At 47.3% G+C, this 20995-nt stretch overlaps 1 protein-coding gene across 3 annotated transcripts in view; it reads left to right on the plus strand.

Annotated features, from left to right (window-relative positions):
* The window catches only part of NTRK3 (neurotrophic receptor tyrosine kinase 3), a 381172-nt gene extending 361069 nt beyond the window's left edge, over positions 1 to 20103 (plus strand). For all 3 annotated transcript variants that reach the window (XM_059180038.1, XM_059180039.1, XM_059180040.1), the window contains 2 exons: positions 494 to 652; positions 3718 to 20103. In XM_059180038.1, the coding sequence (XP_059036021.1) occupies positions 494 to 652; positions 3718 to 3903 (345 nt within the window). In that variant the 3' untranslated portion in view covers positions 3904 to 20103. The remainder of the gene's footprint in view (positions 1 to 493; positions 653 to 3717) is intronic.
* The last annotated feature ends 892 nt before the right edge of the window (positions 20104 to 20995 follow it).

Raw genomic sequence — 20995 nt, forward strand, 5'->3', positions numbered from 1 at the left:
TCAGGATTGTTAGATAGGTTAGGTCATAGTTCTACGGATTGGATGCCCTTGGATAACTCTGTGCTTGAACTCCTGGCCAAGGAGTTCAACCCGATGTCTGCAAATACTCAGGTACTCCATGGCCTCCCTCAGGGATTCTGCTGACCTCCCTCTGGGCCTCTTTTCGAGGCTAGGTTCCCTATAGAACCAGATTCTAAAACCTCTCCCACCCCAAATCATCTTGTGATCTTTCTCTAAACTCCGTGCCAAGGAACCTACCTTCCTTAGGGAGTATCTCTAATTGCTACTCTAGCTAACCCCCAGTATTGGAGACCTTGGCTGTCAGTACCTTCACTGAGCCTCTGACCCCCGTTACATCAAGTTCAGGTCATGGCTATCTATCTTAGCCTGAGAGGCATCGAGGGCACATCTACTTATGAACAGTGCAGACAGGCAATGACTGATTCTGGCCAACGGGTCACTCTGCGTGTGCCTCTGTCTTGGCCCCTTCTAGGTGGGAGGACACACCATGCTTCCCATTCGCTGGATGCCCCCTGAAAGCATCATGTACCGGAAGTTCACTACGGAAAGTGACGTGTGGAGCTTCGGGGTGATCCTTTGGGAGATCTTCACCTACGGAAAGCAGCCATGGTTCCAGCTCTCAAACACAGAGGTACAGAAGGGGCATAGCTGGGAACCTCCGTCTGGGAAAAGGCAGATAGGAGTGATCTCAGGATTTAGACATGGCCTGCAGAACATGAGGTGGTATTTGGACCTCGGGCAAATGTAGCGATAACCAAGAGGGGAGAGCTTCTTAGGACAAAAAGCAGCAGAGTTGTAGGAAGTGTGGTGTAATTGTCAAGAAAGCATGAAATCAGACGTCTATATTGAGATGCGAGTCACGGTCCTGTTTGTCCTGCAACACTCAAAAATCACAAATGCCTCCCTAAGACGGAAAACAAAAACAAAGAACAACTCTGAGTTTTTCAATTGTGCCATCTTGTGGAAACACCCAAAGAATCTGGATTTCCAAAGGTTTGAGGCCTGCCAGGCCCAGACTGGGCAGACAGGGGTGGATGGGGAAGGCAAATTTTCCCGTTCTTGATAGAGGTATGTGTGGACCTCCAGGAATAAAGGGTCTCATCATGGTAAACATCATCATAATAACCACATTATGTGCTTTTATAATTTTGATTTATAATAATAATAATAATAATATCAGTAATCAAATTTTCACAGTAGCTAACGTTTAGTGCCACGTACTGTTCTAAGTACTTTGGCTGTATCAACTCGGCACTTTCCACACGAATACCTGTTGAGATTCAGGTCAAAGGGAAGGGAACAGCTAGGGAGACTGAAGAGGACTGGCCAGAGACTCAGAGGCACGGAGAAGGCACGGGCCATGGTCACAGGACTCCTGCCTCCAAAGCCAGTCAGGACGGTTCTCATTTATGTCCGCACCAGACTTGTGTTGCCCTGGAGAATTCAGTATAGTTAATAGACAGTAATAGGCTCAGATTCTCAACCAAGCAGACCTCTAAGAGATTGCAATTATTTTTATGGTCTTCTGTTTTCTATGAAAACATGAACACAAGGGCCTTTTAATATTCCAATCTTATCTGAATACTCGACAAAGTGTCTTTGTTTTTGAGGGCTGTATTCCTCTTTGCTTTCCTGTGCCCTAACCGGTGAGTTTCAGAGACTGAAAAGAAGACATTTCTTTAAAATCTGTAGTATCCAGTCCATCACAAGCTGAGTGAGTCTTAACCACATTTCCCAAAGTGGGACAAAACATTTTAATGACCTTAAAAAAAAAAAAAAAAAAAGAAGAGTATGTATCAGAGCCCACTTGTTGCAGTGTTTCGAAAGAATTGCTTGAAAGAATTGTTGCTGTTTTCCTGGGGAGTGGGATTGGTAGTAAACACACAAATACACACACAAGCACACACATACACGCACACAAAAGTGTGCAAACCCGTGCATGCATGCATGCATGTACCTACCTGAGTACATGCACACTTACACACTCTTGCACAAACATGCGTGCACACAAGTACACACAGCCTCCACGTGGTTTGGTGGCCCCATTAAAGATGGTACTATTGATATCCGTAAGAGATCTGCCCTGGAGATCCAAGCCGGCTCATAGCAGCCAACAGTTGGTCAACTGTGCCAACAAGGCGGTTCAGATCATTTCTAGCACAGTTTGGTGAGGCTTTGGCCTGGACATGGGCTTTCTGACCCCAGCCACCTGTCTGTCCCACTTCACGGCCCAGAGCAGCCAAGTACTGAGCTCCTGATTCTGGGTTTCCTTATGGAGGTTGACAAGCCAGAGAGCCCCCCGCCAGAGGAGGCGCTAGTGAGTACTTTGGATCATAGCATTAGCAGCTGCTGCAGTCTGAACCAGGTCCCTTATCCGGGAGGTGAAGGTAATGGAGGGTGGAAACGGGGCTCTAATAGGAATGGAGAATCTGAGTGGCTAGAAACTAATCAGGCTGGCACAGAAACGAGCCTTGTGGGCCGGTGCTGACCCCAGGGTGAATAGGACCTGGAAAGTACTGACACTTGGGGGCTTGACAGCCTGTCCTGGGGTCAGGGTGACATGAGACAATGCCCCAGACGGGTCGCTATTTCCCTTGCCCAACTAAACACAGACGGATAGGGGCAAGGACACCAGAGGACCTTGACTCGACACGAGTCCTCACATTTTATCATTCCAGTCCATCTCCAATGAGGACGCTGGAGTTTGGAGCAAGTTGCTCAAGTGATCGGGTTAGGGAGACATGAAAAACCTATCCCCGATGAGGAAGATGAGAACTTGAAAATTCACGAGTTCAATGTCAGCAAAGAAGTGCCTTTGAGAACCTAGAAATGAAGCCCGGGTTACAGGCCAGGTCCTTCCGCTGGGATTGGTCCCGCCTTAAGTTGTTTCCTTCTTACTCCTCCTTAGGACCTCCCCTGTGGAATGTCAGGTCATACTTCATGCTCTTGGCCTGATTTGGACCTTACATTTACACAGGAGGTAGTTGAGGCACACATTGGCTCCCCATCTTTCAGACGAGCATGCTGAGGCCCTGTTAGTTTCACTGACCTGTGCTGACCACCAAGCTGGACAGTGGTGAATCGAGCAGTAGTTCTGATGGGAGGGACTTTAACAGAAGCCAAATACGGGGGTTAGTGCAAAGAGCAGGGGAGGCGGGTCCTTCCCGAGAAAGGGAACTGTATGGTGGCCTCGAGGGAAGCCTGGTGCTATGCACAGAGGCTGAGAGTCGGAAGGGAGCCTGCCAGGGGGTGGGAGCTAAGGGGAGGGGGGCAAGGAGGGGCCAGGTGGTGCAGAGTGCCTTCAAGGGGGCCTCACAGTCACCCAGGCTCATGAGAGGGAAGGACAGGTCAGGTGCCACTCCCCACTGCCAAGTGGCAATGAATGTCGTGTGGCACCCTGGTGAGATTCAGGACTAGAGAGGAGTGAAGTTCAGGGTAGAGTGCATGGGGGAGTCCATGAAGGCCTGGCGCAAGAGGTGGGGCATGAAGGGCAAAGGTGGGCGTGGCCAGCTGGCAGCCTGCCCAGGACGGATGGCAGACTCGGTGCTGTCTGCAGCCGGCCATGCACTGTGCAGGTGGGCACCCCAGGTCTGCACTGAAACTCCTTCATGCAGTCACTGCCTGCTGCTGCGTGGAAGCCCCAGGGTTCAGGAGAGCTTTGGATGTTAATGTCCTGCCTGTCCTTATTCTTTTCAGGTCATCGAGTGCATCACCCAAGGTCGTGTGCTGGAGCGGCCCCGGGTCTGCCCCAAAGAGGTGTATGACGTCATGCTGGGGTGCTGGCAGAGGGAGCCCCAGCAGCGGCTGAACATCAAGGAGATCTACAAAGTCCTCCACGCTTTGGGGAAGGCCGCCCCCATCTACCTGGACATCCTTGGCTAGCGGCAGCTGGTGGTCACGGACGCGTACTCTGTGGCCTCCGTCTCCCGGCCTCACATCGCCCCTCGCCCACCTCACACTCCTTTCTTCCATCCTGACAGAAGCGAACATCTTCATATAAACTCAAGTGCCTGCTACACATACAACACTGAAAAAAAAAAAAAAAAAGTGAAAGAGAAAACCTGTAAGGCAGTTTGGCAAATATATATATACATATATATATATATATATTTATATATCTAACTATCTATCTATCTATATCCACAGAGAGATACCTTCTCTAATAGAGAGAGAAACTGCTGATACAGAAATCATAAGACTGTAACAACAACTCAGAAAAATCTTAAATCTTATGAACACAAATGGAAGTCCCCTTTGACGGAAGCTGGGGCCCTTGGTTCTGCAGCTCCAACTGTTTGGGGCCAGAGGCCTCGATGACGCAGAGATGGTCTTTGCTGTGCTGGGACCAGAGGAGCGGGGATGGATCACAGCTGTGCAGGTGGTGACCCGCGCAGGTGCGCTACCCCTCCCCCACCCCCGAGGTCCGCACAGGTGCGTGGGTTGACCCCGACTGTGGCACTCGGGATGCAGCAGGAAGTAACACGGCCCTGGGGGCCTCTGGAATGCCTCCCATCTCCCCTGACTGTGGCTCCACGCCTTCCCCCTTTCCTCCACTTCAAGACAATTCTCCAATTTGTCCATTCTAGAAAGTAGAGTCCTGATGCTTTTGGAAGTCAATGAGGGCATCTACCACTAAACACTGGACAACCAATGAGCCCCCAAACTATGGTGACCATGGACCACCTCTGTCTTGAGCGTAAACCATGCTCAAGTTCCTTCCTCCATTGGAAAGATGTGTCATCTGTTCTCTGAACTTCAAGAACTGGACGTTCTGGACTTAACCACAGAAGAAAAAGCTGAAATTTGAACCCTCCCTGTCAAGGCACTGCCTCCCATCTTTTCCTCACTGGAAGACTCCTCGGTCCCACCTCCCACATGCGGGCTTTGGGGGGAGTTTCAGGGCATAGGGAACACGTCCCATGCTGCCTTGAGTGTGGACACAGCAGGGTTCCAGCAGCAGGAGACTTGGTTCCTTGTAGGTCATTGTAACGTGTGCCCCTCTGTGCCGTCTGTGTCTCATGCTGCCTGCCTTCCATCTCCAGCCCTACTTCCTGGGCTCCCTGCACGTCCCAGGGCCACCTCGCTGCCAGGGAAGAAAGCCAGGACTAGCGACAGCGTGGGGCAGTGCTCGTTCCTGAGAGCGAGGCCGTGGACTGGGCCGGAGCCGGCAGGGAAGATGGCACCTGCACCAGCCCCTTGGCATTCTCCTCACGTTTCCAGCCCCTGGAAGGATTGATGCATCTGCCTTTGAGCTTGCTGTGAACGCTCAGGGGCTGAAAAATCGCTTTTGTGGGCCGGGGCTGGGGAAGGGGCCGAGGCTTCTCCGGGAGGTGTCCCCTGCGCGGCCACAGCCGCGGGCTTGGCATCTTAATGAGGACAGAGCCCTGACCAGAGAGCGAGGAGGAGGCTTCTGGGCGGGGGTCCTGGCCGCTGCTGGTGAGGGCTGTAACAGGGGCAGATCCCTGGGCCACCTGGACACCCGAGCACGAAATGCCACTGGAGGGCAGTGGCCTGGGCCCCCGGAGCTCTCCTGCTGGAGGGAGGACAGGCCCCTCTCAGCTCACTGGCCCCAGCCCCTCACCCCAAGCACAGAGCTACCTATCAGACTGGCCTGCGGCCGGCCCTGCCAGCGTGAGGGGCTGTGGCTGGCCTGACTGGCCTGGTCAGCGGCAGCACATTCATCCCTGTGGGCTTCAGAACTAAATCCTGCCTTTGTGGTTTTGCTTCCTTTTTTAAGTTTCTTTTTTTTTTTTTTTAAGACCCACAAATGTTTTTTTTTCAAACAGAAAAGAGCTGTGTTGGGACTGCCGGCCTCGGTTGGGGTCAGGGATCAGGGAGGCCGCTCGAGCTGGGCTGGGAGGGCATCCGGAGCTTGGCGTGGGGTTGGCCCCATGCTGGCCTCCCAGCCCTGAGGACTTTCGAGAAGAGCTCAGTGGGTCTTCCATGTCAGAGGAAGCCTTTGCTGTCCTGTGGCCATCATCCCTCCTGTCTTTCTGCCTGGAGGCCCTGGGTCTCTTCCGGGGCTGTTATCACAGGATGAGCTACGTATGGAAGTCTCGTGCTGAGCGGGGTTCCTGAGCCAAAGCTGCTCGTGGAGGGAGGGCTTTGGGGGGAAGGGTCTTCTGGTTAGATGTGAGGCTTCAGGGCTCCTGTTGCTGCCAAAGCAGACCCTGGAGAGTCTCCCCAACACAGGCCCTGTGTGGCTTCATCTCACGGTGTCTCTAGAACTCTTATCACTGATAGGTGGGTAAAGGGTTGGAAGCCGGGGGGCAGCTGGGCATGAGGAAGGCCAGGCGGCTTCCAACGGGGCTCTAAGGCAGCACGGCCTAAGGGGGAAGCTAGTTCCTTTGGGACTAAGGAGCTGTGAAGAAGACCGAAGTCAGACTGTACAGGCCCTTGTGCTGCCCATGGGGACGCAGCATCGTCACGTCCACCGTAAGCATCTGCCTCTCCAGAATGATCACGGCCAAGCAAGGAGGAGCGGAGAGGGAGCACTGGCCTTCTTCCTCCCCGCTGTGCTCTCTGCGCACAGTCCATGTGTCACAGTCGATGTGTCAACAAGGCGGGTATAAAAAGTGAAAAGGTTTTTGGAAGGAGAGAGAAGCAAAGAGTAGACACTGTGGGCACTCCCTGGGGGCAAGCCGAGGATGTTATTCCTCCTGTGGGGGGATGCGCCGCGGCTGGGGCTCCCTCTCCAGAGTCTCTGTCTCCTGTCTGTGAAACAAGAGGTTCTGTTCACCTCTGGGCCCTGCAGGGTCTGACATGGTTCGATTCTCCTGGCGGGGGCTCACTGTGCTGTGTGGTCCTGGGTAGCGCCCTGGAAGGCCAGGGGTGTCCTCCTCGGGGCTGGTGCCCCTGGGGGCTCATGGGCCTGCACACGCGCGGGTCCCGTAGGACACTCTTCTTCTTCTTGGTGACTCTGTCACAGTGCAAAGTGTCTGAGGTGACTCTCGGCCCACAGAGCACATCTGGTCTCGTCCCCCTCTCCACCCCCCCACCTCTCACCGTCAGCCTCTTTGCCCACCCCGAAAGTGCTGGCCCAGGCCTGCTTATCTGTTTATTTTCAAAGAGCTTCATGTGGTTAATTGAGTCTTAAAATGACATCCCACCAGCCAGTGTGGCCACCCCAGTCCACCCCGCTCTCGCCCCTCCCGCCAAAATTCACCGTTTAACAAAACACACTAGAGCAGCTCTCAGGGTGTGGCTGGATGCGTACCCCTCCGTGACTTCTGCTGGAAACTCCAGCTCGCCCAGGCTGACCTCCTGGCCATGTCACCCTCACCTGATCCCCTCCTGGACCGAGTGACAGTGGCCTGCTTGTAGAGGTCACTTGGAGTAGGGAGGCATGGCCAAGGGTCTTCCCTGTTCTTGACTTTGGATGTGAACCAGATGCTGCCCTCTTATCGTATCCTTGGCTCCCAAGTGGGTCTTAAGACTCACTCAACCTTCTCTTCCTAACGGACGAAAGACTGTGTCCCTCCCCTCAGCAGACTTTGCCGAGATCGTCCCCGGAGAGAGGCTTCCCACTGGAGGCTAAGGAGGCTTGGCCCTCCTGGCTTCAGGTTGAACCTCACCCTTCTTCTCTAGCAGTGCTTACTTTGTGGAACATACTAGTGCAAATATTTTTGGTGCTAAATACTATAGAAATCAACGCCAATGGGAGAGCTGACAGCCAGCTCCTGAGACTGTGTAAGACTCCACTGAGAAGCAGAAGGGAGTCAGGTATGCCCGGACCATAGGGGACGCCCGGGAGCTGGGGTGGGAGCATGCAATGGCGTGGAGAGCCTGTTGGGCTTTGCTTTTGGTTTCCCAGGTGACGTTGGCCCAGTCTCCAAATCTCTCAGAGTACCAGATTTCTCACCTTCAGACATTTACAAGGTTAGAATAGATATCCTTAGGGTCCCTCTCAGTTAAAAAGAAAAGAAAAGAAAAGAAAAAATCCTGGTCCCACCTGTTCTGTTTGTTTTGTTTACTTGCTTATTAGAAATAAGAGGGAAAATGAAAGGCAGGTAAAGAAGGGGAGGAGGGAAAGTTACTGAGGATGAGAAACTGATTTAGAAGGCAAACAGGGAAGATGCCAGGAGTGTTAGGTTGGAGGGTTGCTGGTGGGGGGGCGAGGGGCCAGGCCCACCAGCTCTCCAGCTGTGGCCTGCCCCCCTCCACCCCCGAGACTGACTTCTGCAGGCTCTCCTCCTCAGTTTGCTGGCTTCTCCATTCAACACCGACAAGCCCTAGGCTGGCAGAAATGATTAGGGAGATAGGCCCGCCCCACTCTCGTGCAGGCCGCTGGCAGTCTGATCTCAAAAACCAAAAGATACATGTCCTCACATGCTATTTCAAGAGGGTAGGAAGTTGGAAAGAGGGCAGGATTTTAGGCTGTGGACTCTTCACCAAAGTCCTTTTCCAGAACACTGAATGGCATCCTTTTTCCCAAACCAAACAGCAGCAGAATTATCTCATTGGAGGTGGGGTGATTTCGGGGCCAGTTTGGGCTTTGGGACCTTCCCTGTGCTTTGCTTACAGCCTGGAGCAAAGAAACATCTATAGTTCTTGGGTGAAGAAGTTTGAAGACCTGTGCCCAAGGTCTAGAGGACCGCCCTCAAATACCCCTGGAATGGCTATCGTCAGCTCTGGCAGAGCCGACCATTTAGAACACTCCATGGCATTTGTCTTAGAGCAAGAAAGGGCATCTGCAGCCCAGGACTTGGTGCTGTAACCACATTGTTTTTGGTCCCTGGCGTGCCAAACTTTTCTTTGATACCAAATAAAATGTTTTGGCCAACACTTAATAGGTTTTAAAGGGAAATTCCAAGTCTTTGTAACATTTTTAAGGTATCAATATATTCTCCAGAAAATGCTTTGGGATTGCTGAATGGACTGGCCATTAGCATCATCTGAGGGGAAGTGTAGGGCCCTAGAAATTGTATGCTTGTATCTATATCTCTAACTGGGCTGGCTTCAGTGAGAGTCTGCTTGGAGTCAGCAAATGGATTCCTTGATGCTTGGTCTCTTTGAGCCTTACAATCCTCCGGGATGAGATACCCAGAGATGGCCTGGCCCTAAGAGAGCCCGTCAGAGATGTTATTGGGAAATCTGTCATCTTGTAAAATTTGATCCTTGGGCGTTCCCTGAAGTGAATTATGCTGGTGACAACATTCTGAGCATCTGAGAATCTCTCCTCCTGGCAGTCGGATAGATGACCAGGCAGGAATGACTTCTACCACACCCCGTTTGGGGGTTGCCATTGAATTCACCTGGACTGCAGGTATGCATCCCCTAGGACGGATGGGGCAGAGAGAATGGGAGATGTTGATAATACTATTTCAGAAAGGTGACTGGTGGATATGGTGAACATTTATGTCGTGACTTTGGATGTTAGGCCTTTTGCTGTGAGTATAGGCTATCCCACCCTGAGAATTTGAATCTTGGCTTCTGATAGAGTCTCTGTTTCCCTGGTACAATCTTCTCTAGCATAGTTTCCTTGATTGTCTCCCAAAATTCTATACTTTGCAACAAGAGATCTCTCTGGCCCAAGTCTCAGTGCGCCAACATAGACACTTTGCGGTTTCACAAGGAGATCCGTGGAGATTGAAGCTTCTCTCAAAATACTTGGAATTCTTTTTTTTTTTTTTTTTAATTTTCTATTTATTTATTTATTTTTTAAATACTTGGAATTCTTGATCAGAGTAATAAAAACCAGATTCCCCTTCCTCTTCAGCTATGTTCCAAATTTAAGACAAAGTCTGGTTTGATATGGCAGTAGGGATGATGTCCTAACCCAGTATGTTGAACTACTTTCCATCCTACAGAGAGGCAGGACAGTAAGCTCTGTTAATTTTTTCTAATCACGAAGGTTATCGTCGCTTTGTGTGCAATGCCGTGGCCCAAGCTCATAGCTCGCAAGAGGTACTCATGGCCAACAAAGCTAGAAATGTCTAGATGTAACAAGATAACAGATGAGGAAAGGCTTGTTGTTTCTGAGAAATGTCTTGGCACTCAGGGGTCTTGCTTTTTGGTTTGACGTATTTTGAGAAGGGTTGGCTTCTTCTCACTTTAGACACTGGCTGACTTAGATGTCCTTCCCCAAAGTCCAAAGGAAGATCGAGAGCCCAGATGTATTTTCTGACGTTCTTTTAGATGCAGTTTCCCAAAAGCCTAGCGAGAAAGGTCAGTACTCAAGTCTAGGTCTGGTAGTTATTCCTTCATTTAAGAAGAGTATAGTAAATAGCTCCCTTCTGTGTCGTGTTTTCTTTCTTCGAGAAGCCTCATGCTCTTTCCCTACTTAACAGCTATGTGACATTCAGCTGGTGAGCCTGAGCCCACCTCTGAAGTGAATAAAAATACCCGGTCCAGGCGATTTAATTTCTGCTTTCTGCAGAAGAAAGTCAATTTCAGTCAAGGTTTCCTTTCATTTTTATGCTTTTTACGTCTTCTCTTCTTCTTCTCCCCCCCCCTCCCCCAACTTTGGCTCCATCCTCTTGCTTCCATGGGACTGACAATCCAGCTTCTCAAACTCCATGAAAGTCTTAATGTGAGGTGAATTCCAGGACCACAAACAGGACTTCAAACAGTGAGAAAATTGGCGCTGAATGATTCGGCACACAAAGCAGAAAACCTTCATTTCCTGCAGGCAGGATGGAATTGACTGTTATATTAAGACTTGTGAAGGAGCCCTGCCCTGGAGTAATTTTGGTGCTGTCAGATGACGCTGACATCTAGATTAACCTCTGTGCAGTGAAGTTGACTGCAAAGCTCATTGAGATGCAGGTCCTGTATCTTCACAAATCCCATCTGGAACTTTCCGTGGCCCACCCTCAGCAAACTCCCCAGCCCATCCCCACCCACTGCTCCCTCCAGCCAGGAACTTTCAGCCTGCAGGAGGGCAGAAGCCAGGACCACGATCTGACCCCAAGAGAGGCAGTTTGACCTTTCTCTGACCAAAGTGCTGAGCCAGGCTTCCTGCTCAGCGGGAGGGACGGTGGTTGTCACTGTCTCGGTTTTCCCTGAGGGGACTGCACATCCAGGCAAGAAAGCCCGTCTGCGGATGACAAACAGCTTCGCAGCATATCTCAATGTTGCACAAAGTGAAATGGTTTATGAAGAATTAGTGCGCCCGGCGTCAGGGAACCTGCTTTTCCCCCCTCCTTCCAGCAAATCTAGGTGTGGGTGCCACAGATCGGCAAGGCAGCCAGATGGGCTCTAATGGACAAAGGACTTGCTCTGGGTCCGTGCAGGTGTTTCCTATGTTCCTTATGAGAAAGGCAGTCTCAGCTCCTTCTTCTCCTAGGTGGGACAGAGTGTGTACTTGTCATCCAAGCCCCGGCTTGTCAGCTCTCTCCGTATGGGCTGGTGGGCTCCAGTACGACCCCAAATCCTTCAGCCAGCAGGAACCTCAAAGCTGAATTTACAACTTCTCTCTAAGTGAAGGCTATTAATTACATCAAAAGTCTAAAGAAAAGGCCGTTAGCGCAGTTTCAAACTCCTCCCACTTCTGACTCCTTAGAGCGGCACCACGTCATCACAGGTGCCTTGGGAAACTTACCTTGGGATTTTAGAATACGGTGAAGTCCAGAGAACATATTTCTCTGGGGTTTTGCCGACTCTGATTCTCTCTGAAATTGTTTTTCCTACTTTGCCTCTTGCCTTGAATATGAGTAACGATCTCCTTGTATGTTCTTAGGTATTTCTTTAGGAGAAATGAAAGCTTTCAGCTCAAGGACGTTGTGGTTATTGACGGGAGAAAATAGATTTCTGGGCCAAGTAATGTCACAATCATATAGAGGCAAAGCCGGCGACTTTATTAAAAGCAATTATAAGAGTTGTGCTTTGTTCTCATGCTCAAGCTCACATAGGGCAAACGACAGTCATCTTTCATTTTCATTACTTATGATACTTGTGTACACACATACAGATGCGTGCCCTCCCCCAAATGCATCTATACTCTTCTTGCGCCAACATGATCTAACAAGCCAGGGTGGCCTTTGTGTTTCTTCAGCTGAGCACCGTGTGCACGTGCGTGCAAATACATGTGCTCCCAGCATGTGGCTTCTTAACTACAGTTCATCTCTCTCTCTCTTTTTTTTTTTTTTTTAAATATCACATAGCCTTTGACTTTCTCCACTGTGGACCATTTATGGACTTACGGTTTTTTCAAAGGAGACTAAGTCCCATATTTTCAGAACCTTCATATTTAAAGGTTGGACTAGTTTTCTCAGAGAAAAGGAAAACCAGACCGAATCTAAGTGTGGATTTTATTTAATTAACTTTGAGGGGTGGGGGTGGGGAAGCACTGAATTTTGGCTTGAAGAAGGCATGCTAAATACAGATAGCAATGTGAACCAGTTCCAGCAGATTCCTGAAGCTACCTTGGAGCCGAAGCAATTAGGTAGAAAACTCAAACATTCAGATTGGATCAGAGATCGCTGGGCAAGGGTCTGATTTTCCCTGGGAAGGTTAAATGTTCCGCAGGACATGGAAGGTGTCCAAGGTCAGAAGTGAGCAGGCTGGACTGGGTGTTACTTGGTAGGTGACTGTGCACAAGTCACCTCAGTTCTCCAGCCCGAGGTAGAAGTGTCCTTGGTACAAGGGGCTACTAGTTGCAGACTCGCCCCTTCTCTGGCCCAGTGATGGGAGTGTCTCATCCAGTGATGGGACAAGCCGATCTGCTTCACCTTCACCCACAGGCTCTGATCAGCCATCAGAAGGTAAAGCATACCTTCTCAAGTCTCCTTGAGTTCAAGTGTGCACACCTCCCACCCTCCGGAGTCACCCCCCTTTCCATCCTGCAGTCAGTTCTTCTCTTGCACCTGCTGTGCGTGGAAAGCCATCCAAACTCTGAACTCCTCTGGTCCTTCTGCTGTCCCTGATGCCACCCCTTAAAGGCCAGCTTTTCTCTCTGGTAGGTCTGGGGAAGCCCTGCAGCCCCAGCTTCCTCTTTCCTAGCCTGAGCATCAGCCCCACTTGTGATGGAGTCTAGGTTTCTGGAGAAGTGAACAGCGCGCTCTCACATCCATCCACCAGTCTCTCCAGCTCTGTGGACCAAGTGATTAGCTCCTCATTAACACCTCATCACTGGCTCTTGCACAAGAGACTCTGGGACAACAAGCCGATTATTATACCGCTGAAGTCTGTCTTTTTGAAGTCATCCCTTCCTTCCGGCTGGGTTAGGAAAGGAGAGCCTGCTACAAACAGCTTTTCCTTCGAATTTCTCTGGCTTTTTAAAAATTTATTATTTTTTTTCCTGGTGGTTAAATATACTGATAAATGGTAAACCATGGTTTTCTTTTTTGTTTCTGAGGCCCCCACCAGTGTGACTGTCCTCTGCCCCTATGAATAGGAGCCCCACATGTCAGCTGAGTGTTTATTTATTTCCTGAAGTGGCTATAATATTGACACAGAGATTTGTAGCATCTAAATCTTGAGGGGGGATAAGAGGCTTTTTTAAGATCTTTACTGTGATAGCACAAGAAAGGTTTATACCATAAGAATAGAAATGAACCTGAGAACATGCTCCCTTCTTTAGGGAACAATGAGGGAGAAGAAATCACTGGGCCACTAGGCCCTCTATTCCACAGATCCTTATGTAGCGACAGATGCTTCAACTTTGTCCTTGACACAGCTCTGAAAACACAGTAATGACCTATGACTGACTATCCACATTTGCTATTAAGAACAGAGTCGTCATATCTAACCCAACCCCTACTTAAGAATATATATATATCATTTTTTTTCATAACTCTGGGGAATGGTTTGATATTGTTTTTCTTTTCTGGGCTCCTTCTAATATTTTCAACGCAATTTAAATTTTTTTTTTCACTTTTTTTTCTTTAGGAAAGACAGGTCTATTTTAAATACAGTCCATGATAAAATGGCAAGTGTGGTGGAGGGAGACGATGGGCAAAGGAGACAGTGGACCTCGGAGCTCTACTTCCTGCTGAAAAGCATTATCCCTTCTGTGCCTCAGTTTCTTAGACAACAACAACAAAAAGGTGCTAACAACCTGCTTCCTGTCACAGAGGGTTCTAATGAGCACCAATGAGGTCATGGCTGTCCAAGTTCTCTGTGAGCATCTCAGGACCCCTCGTGTTCGATGGGTGAAGCCTGTTCTCTGGCAGTGAGGGTTGCAAAGAGGCATGCTGGTGCCAAGCTGTGAGCTGCTCCGGAATGTGCCTCATTTTAAGGTTGTGCAATCAGGTTTTTCTTAAAATATCTTACATCCCTCTGGCAGTCTGGTTTCTTGTTTATAGCACTGGTGTGTTCCTCTTTGAATGACCATGGAGCATCAAGAGATGGGGGATACCTTTACAAAAATACAGCAGAAAGAGCATGGTCGATCCATTTGGCTTTGTCATTGAAGAGCGATTGTTGGTAGGTTTCTTTCTAGGGCCTGGAACCCTGAACGTTTTACAGCAAAATGGCATCTCTCGCTGCATTTAACTCCGTATCATCCATTGTTGATTTTATGAGATTCTGTAGATTTAAATGTAATGTTTTTTAACTGAAGACTATATGAAGCTTCCATTATAAATTGGGTGGTAAAACTAATCTTGCAGGAAGCACCCGAAGTGATAATGATCCTGAAGCAGAATTACGTTCATTCTGGGGCCAGCATTTTGCACATGGGGAAATAACCTTAAGATGGAATGAACTGCCTGAGCGGAGACCAAATGCTCAACCACACTTCTGATAGCCTTGAGCACCAACAAATAGGTGTGAGTGGGATTCCCACTGAGAAATGCATCTAACTGAAAATGAACCACCTCCCCCTCCCAACAGTAAATCCCGAGGCCAGACTGCCAAGGTTACAACAGTGAAGTCATTTACAGCCCCTAAAAAAATCCCAGGTGTTTGCAACATCAGCCACTATTTTAAGTACCTTGCAATGGTGACTACTTGGCAAGTTAAACCCTTGGAGTGTGATTTCCGTTAGATCTTCAAGCCACAACCAGGTGTGATGCAACTAAGAGCTTTGCATGATTTAAAAAAAAAAAAAAAAAAAGTTTTGCTCACTGCAGAGAGGAATCAGAATAAAGCGACGTACCTGAAATCCTAACTGATCCACGCCTACTTTGCTCAAGTTGAGGCTTCTCTTTTCACCTTGGGCTCAATTTTTGTTTGTTTTGTATAGAAAAGCCACATCTCCATGCTGGAATTCTGTCCAGATGATTTTCCCCCTGTAGCTGTCCAGCAGACAGAAAGCATTTCAGCTTTCTTTGAAATGAGAATCCAAATTGGGTTATGACTAGGATTTTAAATTATGGTGTGAAATTGGAGGAGGCAAGCTAGTTCAGGGCAGTGTTCCATAATTCATTCTGATAATCCCGAGGAGATGACCTCCTTCACAGTACTGTGAAGGCCTGCCTTGAAAAAGCCGTTTCAGTATGTAACTTCCTAGTGACAAGGCTGATTATTTAAGAATTTCAGAGGTACTGTTTGAGAAATAACTCACTGGATATGGAAAATCTGATGTAATAACAAGAACAAGAAATTTTTTTTTTTTTTTAATTTTCCTCTCTCGGAGCATTTAGTCTTTCTTGGGGGGGCCATCAGGATATTTCCTTTTCAAGGCTGGAAAAGATTGATTATAGTTCATGTCTGAAAGCAAAGTCTCCCCCAAGCCCAGTGGAGTTGGAGGCATTGAAAATGACCCATGTTAATTTTCTGTGGCCCCACAGAATCAAAGACCCATCTTGTTTATATGTGTGGGCCATAGCGGATAAGCTCAAGGGCATTGTCAAAATACAATGAAAAGGAAGCAAGTCGGGACAAGAAAACTCTCACTTTGAATGTGAGAGAAAACAGCAGTCCTGCTTTCTCTGGCAAAGATTTGTGTACTGTTAAGGGAAGAATCATGTTCTTTCTCAAGTAGGTTTTACTTTCTGAGATATTGTGTGTGTGTGTGTGTGTGTGTGTGTTGGCTGAAAGGGGGAGTGGGGCCAGTTAGGAAGTACTTATGATTATGTGTTTAGACCTTCTCTTGAGCATAGTAAAAGCTCTGCTCAGTTTCTCAGAATGTGACACTAAAATTAGGGGTGGAGAGGAATTCAGGATCCATGTTCCTGTATGTGGTAAAGTTTTACCCAAATATTTCCTTCAGGAGCTTTTAATCACAGGAAACCAATCAATTTCCTGTCTATAATCAGTATCAGGAAAAAGAAGTCAGTAGGCAATTTCTGCAGCCCCTCATGCTATATCCATTTGTAGCCTTCTTTTCTAATAGCTGGGGGTCATTGAATCACATGAGGGAATGTGCTAGTAGGGACTGAATGGGAAGATTGTTTGGATGAGCTTCCCCACCAGTATTATGGCAATGCATTAACTCTGTCCTGCAAGAAAACTAGGGTCACTCCAGGTCTACTTTCATTTAAAATGGCATAAAAAGGGAAGCTTGAAACATCTTTGGGGAGCTGCCATCTATAGTCAGCCTCTGCTCAAAGAGTTTTCACTTTGATGAAGGCACCGTTCAGTGATTCCTGGGTATCTGTTTTCAGCACCAGGGACAGCAAACCCCTCCCTCCATTGAAGCAAGGCCTTCTGTCCTGATTGGCCTTCTAGGCAAGGGTTGGTTTTTCCTTTCCTTCTTATCCATTGAGGCTTCAACTTGTAAGACTTTATTCTTAAGTTCCGGTGCTTACATCTTTTATTTTTTTCTGAGCCTAGTGGCTTAGCTGTTTCTGTCACATTCTCAACTTGCTAACAAAAGATGGGGGTTGGACTAACACAGCTAGGTCTCCTGGCTCAGAGGAGTGGAAAGAAAGACACTTAGATGTGAATGGAGGGCACGCTTTGGCAGAAGAAGCCCCTGCAGAAAATCTTCACATGGCGCCGTTGACTTGTAAAGTCCCACAAGGGGGACTGATGTTGGCGATTGCTTCCTTTAAAAAATGTCTGTGCAGTTCCCATGATGTATGAGTCTACGTTTCATTCCGTGTGCGTTGCAGGCAATCTTTCACAAGAGCTGAACAGAAGCTATGAGCTTTGGGGACAGAAAAGGGGGCAGGGATGCTGTTGGTAGGCTAAGCCACTCAAGGAGGGGCACTGCTTTGAATGCTGGCAGCCACCCTTCAGTCCTGAGTCCTGTTCAGCAGCTAACTTTGCCTTTAACACTGCAAATGGGCTCCTTGAAGCCTTCATCCAGCCAGACTGAAGGGGTGCCCTGGGAAAATGAGCATAACAGAAGCAAATGTTTTCACTTTGTCTTGTGATTGGCCAGCTGTCATTGAGCACAATAGTGCACAGATTCTCTTAGAGGTAGCATTGTCTTCTCTCAACTAATCAGCTGTGTCCTTCTCACTTTTGTCAGGATGGCCCCAGGGCTGGGAAAGCAAGACAGTCACTGCAGATTTCATCTTAAATACTGTCTTCTATTTCACAGATGTTAAATAAACTCCATTTCAATTGCTTCTGGAGCATCCAAGGCTCTGAACAGTCCCCCATACCCTCTCTTCTACTGCCCCCCAACCTTCAGTGTTGCTTATCATAATTCATAACATTTAGTGCTCTGCTCTATGACCATAAGAGCTTCTTTTTAGGGTAAATCAAGTGGTAGGTAGCAGCAGGCTAGAGCCAGATCTCATAGGAACAAGTTCAATGAAATTGTGATTTTTAACCTTGCAGTGGGTCTGAGGAGAAGCCATCGTTCCCCTCTATCCTTGTCCTCTTGAGGGTGTCCCGTTCCAGTGCTCACACTTGCCATGCCAGGAGTTCCTCTAGATTATTTTCGTGACAACTAGGGGAGAGCAGGTTCAAACATTCTCTCTTTGAGTCCTTTAGGATGGAGGAGTTTTGTTTTATATTGAAATCAAGGAACAATCTTAGTTTAGAAAGAATGTGTAAATGGAAGACCAAAAGCTATAGGAAAGCTCAATAAGAGAAGTTTTCTTTCCTTAGAACAGAGAGGAAGGGGTTGCAGATTGACTGGTGGGAAACAGATGATCCACTGGCCAGGGAGGAATGTGTTCTGAGACTGGAGATACAGAAGCAGACGTCTTTAGATGTAGAGGTAATGCCAATGAGAGCCTCAAGAGGGAACAGGCCAGAGAATAAAATTGATGGAGGTTCTCAGTACTTTTTCTGGAAAATTCCTGCAACATTCAAGGGCACTTCTAGCCCTCTGCCTACTTGGAGGTGAGCTCAGTGCTCCTTCTGGGTTCTTAAGGCAAATGCCCTACAAACACCAAAGTCTTGTATTTTCCACTGTCAGTCAACACTGGCTGTCTCGAGTGGGATTATTTCCCCCTTCCCTATGTGAAAGGGACTTGTTTTCAGGAGAAGTGTCCTTTAAACATCCAGCTAAAACTGGAGGTAATTTTTTGCATGAATGGCTTTTTACAGCTAGGTCTAAAGCAGAACAAAACTTGTATTAAACTAAGTGCTACTTTACATATCTTATTTCAAGGGAAATGAAGGATTTATTGCCGTGTAAATGATGTACACTGATTTGTTTCCTACTGGACATTACATGTCCCTTTATCTTTAGGCTGATGTTGTGCAGCAAACTTTCAATATCTGGAAAATCAGCTGGTACCTACTTTAGTGCACTATTAGGGTGTTATATTCTCAGAGAAGAATTTTGCAAATGAAGTTTGGGTGCTGCTATAGCTGATTTTCACCCCTGTCCCTAAGCTTTCTGTACTAAATATATGTAAAGTGATTATATCTTGTCTGATCCCATGTGTTTGTGTGTGTTTCCAATGTTTATATAAACATATTGGCCATCTGAAATGCTACTTGGATTATGGCAACTGCTGAACAATGGTGTACATGGCATGAGGACATATGGTACATGCACACTCTTGTTCTGAGGTCAAGCTAATCTTACAGAGTTTAGGGGGGGAAATGTGGCATGGCTTGGGAAATCTTCAACAGTGGCTATTTATAGCCAAGCCATGATTCATGGTGGAGACCTTGACAGTGGCAGAGCTGAGGTGTGCTCACCTGGACTTTACGTCATTTATTTTAATCTCAGTGGATTGTTCCTTAGTCCTGTTTAATGACTTAGAAATATTCCATCATGCTCCTTGTTTTACCCCCCCCCCCTCCCGGCCACTAGAAAGCACTGATCATGCTTGTTTCCCACCATTTGGATCCCAAAGTTGTTAACTTAAAATGGGTGGCTGAGGTTTTAGTACACTGGGTTTTACTAATAGTAATCTCTTCCATGAGGTACTATTTTTTCCATTCTTTTCCTTTGTGACAAATAAATCCATTGGCTGTACTAAGTTTATTTGCATCCGAGCAAGTCTTAGAGAATCAATTTAGTTAAAATGATCGTATTTGCCTTCAGAAAAGAGGCTCATGGTCTAAATATAATTCTTATGTAAAGTTGTCTTTTATGGAAAAATAAATATGGATTCTAACCTGGTAAGATGGCCCCGGGGTAGGGGGATGTGTTCTCAGTTGATATTAAGGGGCGTGTTAAAAAGGCAAGTGCCCTCCCTTTCTCTATTCCCCACCCCACCCTGCTTTCCTCCCCAACCTCAAAAGAAAACAGAAAATTATTTTTTTAAATTGTATTAATAATTTATGTTTAATACAAAAGGATGATTTAATGGTATCACCAAAGGTCATTTCTCCCATTGTGCATGTCCTTCACTCAGCCCCATACCCATCACCCCATTCTTCACCCTCATGCTTCCATCCCAAGGCAAACATGTGTCTCCATTGGAATCCATCAGTGTTGAAGTTAAATGTGGGGGCGGAGATTTAACACCATGACATTAATGAAAACCAACCATTCTTCACTTTCAAATGGTTAATTGCTACAAGAAGGCAAACTCTTCTCTTGGTTTTTGCTTAAAAACATTTTATACATATATATGTATATATGTGTGTGTATGTATGGACATATGTATGTATATGCACATGTACATGTATATATGTATATATCCATTTCCAATATAAATATATCATATGTGAGAGTTGTAAATACTTCTTGGTCATATGTCTGTCTTCCTCATGGTATCATATCTTCAATGTTACGTTAACAACTCCATTTATCGATTGATGAAATCGTGTGTAGAACTGTATCCTCCTGACATAGTTTATGTAGGGTCTCTTCTCAAATAAAGTATAAAACATGAATGCCCTTGTTTTATCTGGATTCATTATTTAGTAGAGAAGTATGCTGCATTTAAAGGTAGATTGAAATTTGGGAAAGTCCAAATCTGTGCAAAGGTTGCAGGATCCTGTACCATCTTGAGAGTTGGGACCCTGGTTTGCTGAGAGTGAAAGTAGCTTGCACAGTGTGTGAGGTAGCCCCTAAGTTGAATATTGGATTGAGATGAGTGTTTCAAGAAAAACATACACACATTTATGGTTTGAGGCATGGCCCGGCTCTATGTCATGGTGCTCTCCTGTCACTCCACCTATGCTGTTACTCAACTTCCTAGTTACAACCATTTCAGTGATATTTTTAAGGTGGGATAAAATATGCTCCCTTGAATGTTTTTTATCCCAAAGATTTTAGGATTCTTTGACCTAACTGAAGTTTAATTTACTTGTATTAGAGAGAAAGAGTGCACAAATGCTAGGTGGGGGAGGGGCAAAGGGAGGGGGAGAGAGAGAATCTCAAGCACACATCCAGCTGAATGTGAAGCCCAATGCGGGGCTCCATCCCAGGACCCTGAGATCATGGCTTAAGCTGAAATCAAGAGTCAGCTGCTTAATCGACTGAGCCACCCATGTACCTGAACATCTAGTTACTTTAAAACTCCTTCTCCTTCTTCTTTTCTTTCCAATTTCCCTTCCTGTCTCCACATCTTTCTTTTTCCTTTCCTTCATAGAATGTATTTCCAATAATGAAATTTCAAGACTTCCTTCCATTAATTTCTTTCAAAAGCACAGAAGGGGGAGCACCTGGGTGGCTCCGTGGGTTAAAGCCTCTGCCTTTGGCTCAGGTCATGATCCCAGGGTTCTTGCATCGAGCCCCGCATCGGGCTCTCTGCTCAGCGGGGAGCCTGCTTCCTTCTCTCTC

Source organism: Mustela lutreola, chromosome 7, assembly GCF_030435805.1.
Source record: "Mustela lutreola isolate mMusLut2 chromosome 7, mMusLut2.pri, whole genome shotgun sequence".
NCBI classification, from domain to species: Eukaryota; Metazoa; Chordata; class Mammalia; order Carnivora; family Mustelidae; genus Mustela; species Mustela lutreola.